General features: G+C 42.5%; 1 protein-coding gene across 3 annotated transcripts in view; it reads left to right on the top strand.

The window, feature by feature from the left end:
- The first annotated feature begins 1,937 nt into the window (after window positions 1-1,937).
- FMN1 (formin 1) overlaps window positions 1,938-14,889 on the top strand; it is a 119,532-nt gene continuing 106,580 nt past the window's right edge. Inside the window, exons 1-2 of one of the 3 annotated variants that reach the window (XM_033951596.1) lie at window positions 1,938-4,117; window positions 12,083-12,200. In XM_033951596.1, the coding sequence (XP_033807487.1) occupies window positions 2,690-4,117; window positions 12,083-12,200 (1,546 nt within the window). In that variant the 5' untranslated portion in view covers window positions 1,938-2,689. The remainder of the gene's footprint in view (window positions 4,118-12,082; window positions 12,201-14,889) is intronic. The other 2 variants (XR_004540101.1, XM_033951595.1) reach the window with 2 other exon arrangements.

Raw genomic sequence — 14,889 nt, 5'->3', positions numbered from 1 at the left:
TAAAACAAGGATCTCGTGGACCATGCAAGCTGTCAAAACAGAGAGAGACCAATTTTTAAGGCCATGGGGTAGAGATCCGTGAGGTCCACAGGATCCTTGTTTTACCCACTCCCAGCTATGTGACCGGGTATTAAAAAAACGGGCGGGCAGAGGTACACAGAGCTGGGTGTGGAGCAGCTGGCAGCTTTACTTGGACTAGTAGATGGAGGAGAAGGAGCTCCACTTGTGCACCATGTAGGCTAGAATGCCTCTCTCCAGTACTGCTGCCAATACCACCACTATCATAATAGACCATCAGTAATGGGGGACGGTAGAGAGAGATCAGCAATGGCACCCCCTCATTCCCTTCTACAACAAATTTTCAAAGAAAAGTCTTACCTAGGCTGTGCCTGGTGCACAGCCTTGAAATTAGTGGCAGGCTGCAGCACAAACACTCCTGGAGGAACACTGAATCCCCGACTGCACAATGCGCTCCAGTACAGCAGGACGCTAAGGAGGAGAAGCCTGAATGCTCTGCTAGCCTTGTATTGGTCAGTCTTCGGCAGTCAGGGGATTCTATGTCTGTAGAGAACCCCTGACTGCACAGTGTAGGCAGGCACAGAGGAGCCGGGAGTGAGCAGCCAGCAGTCCATAGTAAGAGCCTTGAAGGCCCTGACCATATGCCACTGAGGAGAAGCAATGGGGGGGGGGGGGGGAGAGAAGAAATTAGGGGAAATTAGTGTTATGTAGATGGGCTGAGGGAAGAGAGGAACTGGTTGGAGAAAAGTGCTATGAATGGCTTGAACAGAGAGGAAAAAAAAGTATGATGCTCACAGCATTTGCTTGCATATTTTAACATGATTTGTATACTGTGTTCATATGTTGCAACTCTGCCCCTGATCCACCCAAACGATGGACTAGATTCACTAAGCAAACCGATCATGTACTGATCGGTTTGCGAGCCCTTTTGCGACCCGATTTCCCTCCGACCCGATTCACTAACCTGTGTCCCGATCATCCTCCGATCTGCGCATGCAAATGAGGGGAATCGGCATGCAAAGCAGGAAGGACATGATTCACTACACTTTCTGACTAGCTGGCCGATCAAAAAAACAAGTGACTGGTGAGGACCAGTCACTTGTGCTAAAACCCTGCTCTCTGTCCCGATTCTCCTGCTCTTGCTGCTCTGTTCTCTGCCCCGATTCTCCTGCCTGCCATCCCTCTCTCTGCCCCCGATTCTCCTGCCTGCCGCCCTGCTTCTCTGCCCCAATCTCCTGCCCTTCCCTGTAGTGCGAGCCCGTGGTTTTATCCCATAGGCTTAAAGGGGGTTAAAACCATGGGCTTGCAAAAAACCAAACAAAGCTAAAACGAACACCAAACGCATGAGCAGACCATCTACAGGGAAAGCAGATGGTCCGCGTATGCGTCAGGATCACACACTAGCAATCCGTGTCGGCAGATGGGGGCGTTCCTCCAATCACCTCCATTAGAATATTACTGATTGCAGAATCCATCGGACCTGCCCGAATCGGACACAGATCAGTCAAGTTAGTGAATCTAGCCCTATACCCCTGGAAACACCTATAGTCGGTATGCATATGAATGTGCACCATTTTGTTGGTATGCATAATTGTACATGCATATTCAGGCATAGTTTTACCTTTTCCCAAATGTAAAATCTGTGTTTATGTTTGGAGAATGCTTTATAAAATTACCTCTACAGTATACTGTTTTTTTCTATACTAGCTTCTGTAGCGCTTTGCACTTTAGTTTCTCTTTTTCCTGTTTTCACTGCCTTGTATGTAATCAGAGTGAGGTATTTACATTGGGCATTAACATTAATCGTTAAGTTTGTAACCTTAGTGTGTTTACCCTACCACCCATTTGCTGCTCAGTTGCAATAGGGTGTGGTGATGAATACTCCCTTCTCTGTAAATACCTGTGTTCAGAATTCAGGAAGAGCAGCTGAGTCTGATTTGGATTAGTAATTTGAAACCGTGCTGCTTGGTTTTTCATTCTTGGCAATGCGACCTGACATTTGCATTCCAGGAGAAACCTGCAGCAGAGCGGAATTACAGTACAGGGCAGTGCTACAGTGTATTGTGCTCCCAGAGCTCTGGAGTTCCAGGCCGTCAGCAGTGCCGGACAGTTCCATGTACCTCTGTGCCACTGCTCAACACCAACTTTTTCCCCTTGTCTTACTGTTGGCCCTGTGCATTGGGATCTGAAAAAGTTGATTCCAGACAACATGGAGCTTTCTCCGTGGACTTTTCTGCTGATTCATAGTTACAGTTTCGGGACTGAAGTAAAGTAAGTGGAATATTTTGTTTGTTACTTCTCTGACCATCTCAGAGGAAGAGACAGAACCCAGCAGGATGACCAAAGTCTGGGAAGACCTTGCCAAAGTTAGTCACGGCTAAGATTACAGAGTACTACATATTAGTCTGTGTCTGGCTTGTTTGCCTTTTAAAAGGCTTTTTTGTGTTAGTGTTGCAGCTGCTGGGAAAACTTTACTAGTCTTGAATATACAGAGTCTTTGAGGAACTATGAAATATGACACCCATAGTTTTTAAAGTTTAGCTGGCTACACTGAGCAAATGGAGGGAGAGAGTTTCTCCAAATCCCTGTATAGAGAAGAAAGAGACCAGCTAATTAAAACAATTTAAGCAAAGATTGTTCTAAGTCTAGTAACAGTACCCCAGAAACATCCATGGAAACAAATAACGAGCCTTCTGATGAGGGGAGTCTGAGACCCTTGAGCCCAGAGGTCATATCATCTCTCGTCACTAAATTTTCCATGAAGATGGTTTTTGGACTGAATGACAAACTGGAAGCACCAAAGAAAGACGAGACTTTACTAACGGCTGTCAGAGCCCTTGATATTGAGCACCACGATTCTGGTAAGAGCCAGGAGGATGCTGGGAATCACCCTGGGGAATCACTTTTAAGGCCAGAAATACCACATGAGGAAGACAAAGAACATAAATCAGACCCCTCAAACGCAAACCCTTTGGATTTACAAACTGACAGGTTTGAAAATGTACACGTTCATAATGGAAATTATGTTTCAGCAGATCTGGAGAATTTAGAAATAGAAACACTGAAAGATGCAGGCCTGGAGAAGGTGGGAGCCGTGCGTGCAAACTGCACAGAGCAAGTGCAGGGCTGGCAGACTAGTGCTGGCAGAGATACAGAAGTCTCTCGGACATCTAGCACTGGAGAGCTAGAAGAACAGGAGGCTTCCCTTGTTCAAAGTACTTTAGTTCACACAATAAGTGACACGGACTCGGACAGTGAGAGTCCAGTGTATTCTGTTGGCAGAAATTTAGATGATGTCTCAGCATCTAACTTTGAAGCAGTGTTGTTTTCATCTCTAAATGATGATCCTAAAAAGGAGGCAGAATTGGAAGTGCGGGATATCTCTAAGACGTGGACTAATATTACCAACAAAGCTGAAACGGAAGTGACCTCAACTACTCCACAATCTCCTACAGCCACATGGGATTCAGAGGGAGTACAAGGATGTCTTACTGACCATAGTGAGCACTGTGAAGGAGGCCCCTTAACTTCACCTTCAGAGAAGTCTTTCCAGCTTCCAGCCTTCTTCAGTGGACTAAAAGTGCACAAAAAGGGGCCCATATCAAATAAAGATACCATCACAGAGAGAGACAGCAATCATGCCCTACTGAATCTAACTCAGCCTGTTCAAAAATTAAACGCAAACCCTGAAAGTCCGTTGAAAAAGAAGGCCGCCGACTCAAAACCCGGCTCCAGTTTTCTGGAGCAGCTCTCCCAGCTCTTAAGCTTTGACCTCCCAAAAAATGAAGAAAAGGCGACCGCCCCTGACGAACCTGAGGTCCTAGAAGACGAGAGCACAGACCAGGGCAGCGAACCAGCAGATGAGACCGAGATGGCCTCTTCACTTGAAGGCAACAAGCCATCTCCTGCCGAGACTGCACTAGATGCTTTCAAGTCATTATTCACAAGACCTTCAAGGAAAGCACCGGTCATCAACTCTGTTGATCTAGATACACTGAAACGCAAACGCCGGAATGAGAGGGAATCTCTGAAAGCCATCTTTGAGAGGTCAAAGTCCAAGCCAGATGATAGTGATTCGGGGTTGTCGGAGACCAGATTGGTATGTTAAACTCCTCTATTTGCCATTTTTCATAATTTTTCCCTTTATTTATTAAAATGTATTTACTGCCTTTTTGAAAAAGTTCATCCAATATAGTATACAGTAAGTGTAACCCGGACATAAATATTTACAACAATAAAAATACTCAAATAACATTACTCATTATATACATTACAAAATCTTAATAGACAACATTATAGAGTGTGGGGGCAACTCTGAAGAAGACTCTGGCAGGTGGGTAAGGGATAATTCATTCAACCTTGGTGGGTGGTTCTTTTGGGGAGAAGGTGGTTAGGAATAGTCCCTTGGGAGGACAATAGTACTGACGTGTCATTTTGATCCATTGATACCTCCCTGCCAAACAAGGCAATTCTTATGCACCCTAATTCATAAAACAGGCAGGACAAAAAAAGTAGCTTTGCAAAGAATTCCTAAAGCCTTCACTTCTTCCTCTCTTGAGCAAATAGAAACACTGAAGGCAGATAAAGACTATGCCCTAGATTTACTAAGCCCACGAATCTTACCCGATCCGTGGGCGATCCGAGGCAGGCCAACCGATTCACCAGCCATCTTCATGCAAATGGGGGCGATCGGAGGCACGCCCCTCACCAACGACACGGATCACTGGAGAGCGATCCCGACTCATGCGCAGACCATCTGCGCCTGTAGATGGTCTGTACATGCGTTTGCTGTCTGTTTTTTTTTTACTTTTTTTTTTTTTACTTGCCCGACTCTCCTGCTCTTTGCCGCTCTTCCCTGCAGTGCGAACCTGTAGTTTTAACCCACGGGTTTAATGTGGGTTAAAACCACAGGCCCACACTGCAGGGTAGGGTGGGAAGCAGGAGCAGAGAACTTTTCTCAGCAGAGCAGGAGAATCGCAGCAGAGAGCAGTGAGGGAGCAGGGTGCAGAGCTATCGGCAGAGCAGGCTCGTGGCAGAGAGCAGGGAGGGAGCAGAGAGCTTTTAGAGCAGGGTGCAGAGCTGTCGGCAGAGCAGGCTCGCGGCAGAGAGCAGGGAGGGAGCAGAGAGCTAAATGGAGCAGGGCAGAGAGCAAGGCTGGTGGAAGTTGGCTGGGATTTCAGGGCGGCATGGAGCAGGAGAGTCGGCAGGGACATGTGCAACTGGTCCTCAGCAGGCGTTTGTTTTAGGATCAGCCAGCCCAGTCTGTGTTCCTCTTTTTTTTTTTTTTTGTGAATCGCTGCCTGCCTACATTTGCAAGCCATTCCCCCTCATTTGCATGCACAGATCAGATCGGGTGCGGGAGGAGGGTTAGTGAATTGGGTCGGGGTCGCAAAGTGATCGCAAATTGGTCGGGACACAATCAATGCCCTTAGTGAATCTAGCCCTATATGACCTATGTAGTTTACTGAACCATGCCATTATGTCGGGATTTAATTTTCCATTTGATTTTAGTATTAGAAGAAAAATTAACCTGATTAATTTATTGTATTGTCGTATATATGATTATATATGTATGGATAAATCCTAATGTGATCTGCTGAATTTTAGATTATATTTCCCGGATGTAATGATCTGGCTCTTGTTTTATGTAATCCATCCTTGAACTGCTAAGATATAAATAGAATACAAAAACCTGACATAACATCTACTATCCCCTCCTCTCCCTTAGAAATCCAGCGTACCTGTCTCAAACTTTCTTGAATTCAGATACACTTTTTGCCTCCCCCACCTCTCCACCGGGAGACTCTTCCAAGCATTTCCATGAAAAAGTATTTTCTGAGGTTACTTATGAATCTATCCCCTTTCACCTTCATCCCATTTAGTAGACCGGGAGGGGATATTCAGCACTGAAGCGGACAATGCTGCTGAATATCTCATCTGCAATGGTTTTGACTGCACACAGCAGTTCAACTGTGTATTATTGCCGCTCCTTTGGCTTCAGACTTCGCATCGATTAGTTTCTTCAAGATTTGAACCATTTGTTCCACATTTGCATATTTCACCAACAAATCCCTCTTGGACCCTTGAGGAAGGCTTGTTTGCCGAAACACGGCCCGTGTCGGGTCCGTTGAACATTACTGTAATCAATGTGGATATTTTAATGAGATTGTTTGACGATTTTTGTTAGAAATAATAGGAAAGTCAAGAACATTGCGGTTTCCACAGTTCTTTTGTGTTTGGATTGCTCCTTTTCTGGTGAAAAATTGGGTCTTCCATTTTTTGCTTTTCCTATCTGAATATCTCATCTAACCACCATTGTACTATCCAGTTAATGATTGGGTAGAGCTGGAAAGTGTGCAGGCACCAGCATTGTTCAGCGTCAGTGCCTGTGCTCATATACATAGCAGCTAGCTTGAGCACTCCCAATATATATATATATTTTAATAAATCTTTATTGATTTTATTAAGCATATAAAAAGTACAACAATTATACATTCAAAAATTCAATAAGCAGCATTTACATATTTGCAAATTACTGAAACAATTTACCCTCCCCCCTCTTGGATGTATGTGGAAACCAGTGAAATTGAGATTGAATCTGGTCAGTGAATTACGAATCATTAAGATGTTTAACAAATATAAGGTATTGATTATCTGATAAGAAAAGATGGGAAGGGTGGGAGATAAGAGCGTATTATTTGTACCATTGATGATTATTAAGTGTTATATTTATTGTTAATTTGTTTGGATATATTGTTACACTTATTGTAAATTTGAAAATGAATAAAGAATTTAAAAAAAAAAAAAAAAAAGAGGTTTAACAAATGACTACAATGGACTCCAAATTTCTTTAAAATTCTTAATTTTCCCAGATTGCTCCGCTAACATTCTTTCATAACAGTAATATAAACAAAATGTTTCCCACCAAAAAGTAAAATTTAGACGATCCCAATTTTTCCAATTTCTAGTAATTAGTTGTATGGCCACCCCAGTCATTATAAGAAGAAGTCTATCTTTATTTTTATCAATTAAACTTATAGGATTCAACGAAATAAAATCACATCATATGACCACGGAATAGAGACACCTAAAACTAATTTTTCCCCAAATTGATTTCAATAAATTAAGTATCAATGGACAATAAAATAAAAGATGATCCAGTGTCCCCAATTCAAGATGACAGTGCCATCTATTAGATTTATCCAGTTCTTGCAGTCTTCCTCCCAGTATTAAACAAACTCCTTGACCATATAGTTAAGGGAGGGGTAATTTCTATTGAGTTCAGCACCCCCAGTCGTTTTGAAAAGTTGACTTCATTGCCCAGACACCTAACTGGGTGGATAGGACTGCACAAAAAAGCAGTCTTGTCTTTGCTGATTAGGGATGCAGGTACCACCTCTGAATATTGGTCCGCAGATGGACTTGGATATTCAATGCCGGTGCCCGGATGAGGCCTGGAATTGAATATTTAGGTCTAATTCAGCCCATTGCTTTCATCGGCTTTACAACTGCTGAAGCTGAATATTGCCCAGATCATTTTCTAAATTGTTGTTATAGCATCCAGTGCATTTAATATTGAAACCTTGCGCACAAGTTACTTTTGTACAGCAGCAGCTCTTAAAGTCTGTGAGCAATACTAAGGGATACTATTTGCTAACTGTTTTTCCTATAAATATAAAAGATCTAGTTCTGTAACAGGGTGTGTATGTGTCTTGATAAAATATACATGTACACTGCAACTCCTGTGCTCCACCCAAATGTCACCTCCAGGAATGCCAGTGTCTAGCAAATGTATAAGCATGCACAACCCAAGTACTCAGTTATACATGCAGCCTTGTAGGCTTTTTCCACATGTAAAGGGGAAAACCTTTATCTCAGCAATATTCAGCGTGGTCAGAGGTATTAAAGCTCCTGACAGACATGGGCTTAACTTGACTTGGATATTCAGTGTCGGGCTTAGATATTCAGTGTCTTGTAGCAGGCCCAGATTTTGTGTGGATGGCGTTTGGTATTCACTGTTGGTATCTGCATTAGAGGTATGCACTGGAATGGGGATTGCGGGAACCTCATGGGTACCATTGATGGGAATCCCCCTGGATCCACAGGACTCCTGTGAGGGTCCCCTCAAAGACTGCTGGGATCTCGTGGGGATGGACACTAGTTTGTGGAGTTCCTGCGGTAATGCCAGCCTACCCTTCTTCAAGGGTATGCCCTGAGTTCTTGGGTCTCCCATGCCATCAAGCTGATCAGGGGGCGGGAACGAGTTTGCACTCACCAATTATCAGGCATGTGCATGTAGTGACTGGCGATTGGTGAGCGTTACCTCTAGCCCCGCCCCCTGAGGCAACTCAGGATAGTATGTCTCCTCTATCCTCCACCCCCCCCCCCAAGTGGGAGAGGGTGAACAGACAAAAAGCAGGAGCTAGAGACCGAGAGATGGACAGACGGGTTATCTGAGGATCAGAATGCAAGCGGAGACTAATAATCTGTTCTTGCTCTGAGAAAGGAGGGACAGAGAGAGGGGTATAGTGAAGTTCAGACTGGGATGCAAACAGGGACAGACAGATGGATCTCTACAGGGGAGGAGACGAGCTGATCTGGGGATCACAGCCCTCCTGCAGGACACCAGAGCACTTTACCTTGGCTTCTGGCTTCCAGAATCCAGATTCACAAGCAAGGGGCTGTCACGAAGGTCCAATGCAGAAAGTCGGGGGGGGGGGGGGAGCAGAGGGCTCCCCATGATTGGCTTTTTGTTCCCTCTCTGTTTCTCTTCCTTCTTACTGAGTGTCTGTCCCTCCTCCTCGCTCACCTGTGTGTAACTCTCCTTTAGTAGTGGATGCCCTGTGCCTAACCCTTCCCTCTGTGCCTTTCCTTTCACCTCCCCCCCCCCCCCTTTTGTAATCCTTCCCTCTGTGGAGCTCTCTACAGCCTCTCTCACTGCAGTGGAACCCTTGCCCTCTGTGCTGTGTTCCTCCAGTGCTGTCTCCTATTTGTAACTTCTTCCTTGTGTAACTCCTCCCTCTGTGTATATTCCCCCTCTTGTTTCTTCTGTGTAATACTGCAGAGCCTTGTGAGCATGCATCTTATGCTCACCCTGATTAGCGCACAATTTTTGTGTGCTTAAAATTAGCGTTGGTGAGCAAATACTTAGAAGCTTGCACTTAACATATGGCTCTGATGCAGTTTTCTGCAAGGACTCCTGTTTGTGGTTGTGAAGTTGGTCTTTATGGTTTTCATGTCAGTTTTGCTTGCCACCTGTATTCCGAAGCTGAATTAAAATGAACCATTTATGCCACAGAAAGGAATATACAAGAATGATTGCATAGTAGCTACCTTTCAGTGCATAAATTATGGTCAGCACAATGGGAAAGAGTGCTTTGGTCTCTGGAATGTTCACAGTGTTGTGAATGCCTTTTAAACGATTGGAAAACAATTCTCTGATGAAAGTACAAACAGAATCGTCCTCCTTTATTTTTTGTAGCATATTATTGGATCCAGTCAACAAATGGACTAATGGGAGAGAAACTAAAAAAAAAAAAAAAAACGCTCTCACAAAAATATGCATTGAAGACTAAGCACAGAGACCCACACCTTTTGAATTACTAAATATATATTTTTAAGAAGAGATATCGGTGGCTAATGTGCGCAATCCAGCACAACTTTTAGAAGGCAAATGGAGCTAATTGCTCATTTTGCCACCGTTAATCACATCATGTGGTTCCTCACATATCTGTGTAGGGTTTTTTAAACCGTGAAAATCAATTTGTGCATTTATTAGTCATTCATGCAAGCATGTTCGCTGTAAAGTGCCTAATGCAGGTTGTGGAAACAAACCACTAAAAATGCCTAAATATAGGTCTACTGCTTCAAGAAGGCCCGCACAGGGATTGAGTTACTTCAAAAAAAGGCAAGAGTCCAACCACTCACAAAATTAAATAGAAGGAAACAAAAAAACTTATCTGGAAATGCTAAAGAATGGAAAAACCAGCATTTTCCAATGAGGGACCCCGTTTCGCTATCTTCTTCAGGGATCTTAGCGTCCGCATTCCACAGTTACCATTCCAACAAGTTGTTTCATTCTCTGCTCCTTATCTTTAAGAATCTAGAGAAAAAAAATACCCCTTGCAGTCTTCAAAAGTAACATTAAGAAGCAACAACTGCCTGATCTTTTTTTGATAGGAGGGGATGGGATGGGGGGAGGAGCTGTGCCTAGCGATTGCTCTTCTGAGCAATCTTCAGGCACAGTTCCTCCTCACTTTACTGGTGATGTTCCACATGAGTAGCAAAAAACAAAAGGAATTGACCCCAAAATATCCACAAAGAAGAAAATCCAGAGAAACCCAAAAAAAACTCTTTCATACTCTTTGCATGTTTGATATCATTCACAGTCTTGTATTTCATCACCACTGCCATTCATAACTTATATGCATTCTCAATGTACCCCTCATTATTTATAGGACCCCTGAAGAAGACTTTCTGTCAAAACGCGGCTCATGTTGGATCCTGTATCCCTAGCGGACTAGGTCCTGTAAGGCTTTTATGTGGATAACCTATTTTTACGTGGATGAATTTATTTTTTATATGGATGAATTTATTTTATGTGGATGATTTCAATGTATCTTTGGAACTTTGACACTTTCAAATAAAGTCCATTTTGGAACATTGTCACTCCACAGAGTTTTTTGTTTTGTTTTCTCCACATGAGTAGCATGCATATAATTTGCATGCTATTGTGTTGAGCATTGCTAGTAAAAATAATCACTCCCACCACGTTATTTTGTACCATGGTGTTGGAGCTTTTGTGCATTGGGGCCTGAAAGACTTTGAATATACCGATATTTGTTGTTGCCGTTTCCTCTGCCACACTGGATAATTTTGATTGATTTAACTAAGTAAATACTGTAGTTGATTCGGAGCCAATCCTTTGGAGTTGGCTGAGTTATTGAGTGAGTAGATTAGCTGAAAAATCTGAAATCATTTATTTGGCCTTCTGGTATTCACCAGCCTTGCCCTGGTCCCAACCACAAAAATATTATGTTAATGTACTGGGTTCCTACCACTCAGGGAATGCTCTAGGCCAGTGGATCAAAACATGTTGTGGGGACCACAAGCCAGTTGGGTTTTCAGGATATCCTTAATAAATATGCAGACAGATTTACATTCCTGTCACCTCCATTATATGCAAATCTATTTAATGCTCTACAATACAAGATTTTAAATTACATGCCACAGATATGAAAACTATATTCATACAGTGGGATTACCTCTGTTGGGTGATTAAAAAGGCATATAAATGTGCCTTATATGCCCGATGAATCTGGTTATTTCTTCCTAAACAGATATACTCATAAGACTTTATAATCTGTGTTTTTGCCTTATTCATGGCAGGTACATTTTGTTAAACTTATGAGTTTGAAATACTGGCATGTATTGCAAATACATCCTGCTTTTGCTAACAATCCCCGGTTTGCTTACTAGCGAGGGAAAAATCTTGCAGATTTAATGACTCTCTTTTTTAAAGAATGTAGATTTTCATTTGGTCTTTAGATATGTAATAATACTCATCACAATGGATTTCAACAGAAATGATCTAAGCTTTCACAGTGCAAAAGCTAGTGTAAGCTTTATTACATACCTCAGAATCTATCCGTCCAAAACATTTTTTATGTTGTTTTGACATCAAACAAAAATCCCTGTACTTGGTTTTGTCTCCAGCAGGTAAGAGGTGTCGGATTCCTTCAAGCTGATTTTAAAAAGTATTTCCCTGTAACTTCGAGTGTCCCCTAGTCTTGATAATTTTTGACGGAGTGAAAAATCAATCCACTCTATTCCACAAAGGAATTTGTAGACTTCAATCATATCTCCCCTCAGCCGTCTCTTTTCTAAGCTGAAGAGTCCAAACCATTTTAGTCTTTCTTTTAGATATGCCTAGTGGATGAGAACTTAGAAACATTCACAAGGGTTAGGGTTAGTTGTGGAATGCATTGGCTTTCCAAGATGACTAGTTATCATATTGCTGGGAGAGTAGTTTTCTGGACTAAGTCTCTTTTGCTTTTCTTATTAGCAAGAACAGAATATTTTGGATTCAGAGGACCGGACTCCTGGAAAATTACAGGCTGTTTGGCCACCACCAAAGCCAAAGGATGAAGAGGAAAAAGTGGGACTAAAGTACACTGAAGCAGGTAAGAAATACAGTTCTAAGATCTTTAAAATATCAGCAATGCCTTAGGGGGAAATTCTACCGGCACTGAAGTTAATTAACATACACCGTTTAAAATAATATGTGTGGGAATCATTCCTATGTAAATGCTTTAGGCCGCCTAATGCCACTGTGGGCGTGGCTAATGCCAGAAGTGGTGTTGAGCGGCCTAAAGCACCTGCGTAGGTACGATTCACAACAAAGATAAGCACTGGAAATGTAGGCCTGGAAAACCCTGGCCTACATTTCCGGCACCTAGTTTTCATGAAGACGTGATTCTCTATAGGGCACTGTTGCGTGATTGACGCACAATCGGCAGCCACCGATACCTGTACTCTATAGAGAATCCAGGCCTTAGTGTTTCTGCTGAAAATTAAGTGTTTAATTAATCTTTTTGCATCTTTACTGAGAATTACCGTATATACTTGAATATAAACCAAGATTTTAGGGCCAAAAAAATTATGCGGCTTCGTAAAAGGAGCCCTAAGACTCTTTGGCCCAAATTCTGTAACCGGCACCTATTTCGGAAGCGCCCATCTAGATAGGCGCCTATCTAAATTGATTAACAAGCTCAATTAAGCTTTTTAATCAGCAATAATCGAAACTTAGGTGCCTATCAAGAAAGAGCGATTCTGTAACAAGGCGTCTCTAAAAATTTAGGCGGCCTTCAAAAAAATAGGCGCTATGCACATTAGGCATGGGCGTGGCTATGTGTTAGGCGCCATGTTGCAGAATCACTGCTCTTAAGCATGCTTAAGCGCTAGCATGAGCGCCTAACTTTTAGTTGTGCCTAGAGCTGGCCTATTTATTGGGGACCTCCAAAATAGGTGCCGCTCAGTGTGATTCACTAAACAGCGCCCAATTTTACTTGAATCGTGCTGAATGGTGCCTAATTCGGCGCCTACCTTTTGGGTGCTTTTTATAGAATTTGCCCTTCTGTTACACTAGTAAAAAGTCAAACGAGAGACTATATAATATAAAGCAAAGTTCTCACACAAAGTATATAATTTACTAGAGAATTTATATAGAAAAGTAATAAATAAAAATATGTGAATGTGCTCAGTGACGTGAACAAATCAAATAGCCACAGGGAGGCTGAAGAAAGTTCAACTTATAACCTCATTGCACATGCCCTGCCTGCCTCCATTGTCCAAAATATAACTGATGTAATGTGTCTACAAAAAGATTTAAAACAGGGGTTCCCAAACCTGTCCTGGGGGACCCCCAGCCAGTCAGGTTTTCAAGATATCCCTAATGAATATGCATGAGAGAGATTTGCATACCTGTCACTTCCATTATATGCAAATCTCTCTCATGCATATTCATTAGGGATATCTTGAAAACCTGACTGGCTGGGGATCCCCCAGGGAACCACTGATCTAAAATATATGAGTAAAGAAACCACTTATCTCAGTTCTTGTAGGTTCTCATGATTTTCTCGGCAGGGAGCACGGACTTTGTATCAAATAATGAAGATCTCGACCAGCTGGCAGAAAAACATGTGTGTGTGGTCAGTTCCCCAAATTAATCCACAGTGGAAATCAAATTGGCAAAAATCAAAAACAAAAAACCACCATTTAAAATCCAAGTCAATCATGAATGTACGATAAATCCACAACTCAGTTTCCCCAACATAGATTGTGTTTCCATTAATTCTTTCTCAAGAGGAAGAAGACGCTGGAGATGTGAGCACACACACAAATAAAAGTCATAAAACACATCTCAAAAAGTGATATTTAAACAAGATTCAAATCTTAATAAATGGATTATGCAACTATCTTACCAGGTGGAGAGTACGGACTACACACTACCAAGTTCAGCGACTGAATTTTCGTGGGACCCAGCTGCGTGAGCACATGATCACTCACCAAAGCACAGAAATAAATACAACACCATCATGACGTAACAGACCCAGATGAAAACATAGTCCATTAGCGACGGGGTCCCACCACAAGACCAAGAAAAAAATCAAAACATAAAAATGCCTAGCTCTTCAATATCAACCACTCAATTTCCCTGTTAATCCCGCAGAGAATCACTGTATTTCAAGCAAAAATCAGTTGCTGTTTGTGATAGGTGAGAAGCTGAGATATGTCACCCCCATTTTTAGGATGAAATTTGAAGGTACCTTTTGGGATAAGGCCCTTCGTTAGTAGTGCAGAGACTTGAGCCAGAGACCGAAGAGATTTAAAAAGGCTTTTATTTAAACAAGCATATGCTGGACTTCTGAGCAGAACTGGCTGCATAAACAGAAGACCCTGAGAATTTCAAACACAAAGATTATATAGGGTCCTAACCAGTCCGAACCAGTTTGACCAGTTCTGACCAAAAGGTAGGAGCAAAGAGAAAAACAAAACCATAAATCCATCCTATAATCTACACATCTTAGGCTAACTAGCATCTACATTCCTCTGCCTCCTGGCTGTACCAGGCACTAAGACAGATACATAGTACAGGCCTGCATGCATACGTGATTTCTCAGAGCAGTAAAATGGAGTCACAACTTGTTCTTTGTACTGATTATGACCCACTGATCTAAAATAAAGCTTTCTTCATCTACACCGTGACCCAGCCATGTCAGCTAGCTAGGGATCCTTCATTCCCAACTTTTCTTCTGTAGGCTAGCTGACTAACTGGGTTACGGGAGGTCAGGGCCATCTGTATCAGAGGTG

Source organism: Geotrypetes seraphini, chromosome 7 (genome assembly GCF_902459505.1).
Source record: "Geotrypetes seraphini chromosome 7, aGeoSer1.1, whole genome shotgun sequence".
Lineage (NCBI taxonomy): Eukaryota > Metazoa > Chordata > Amphibia > Gymnophiona > Dermophiidae > Geotrypetes > Geotrypetes seraphini.
Note: the sequence above shows the minus strand (reverse complement) of the source record. Positions and strands in the feature narration are given on the sequence as shown.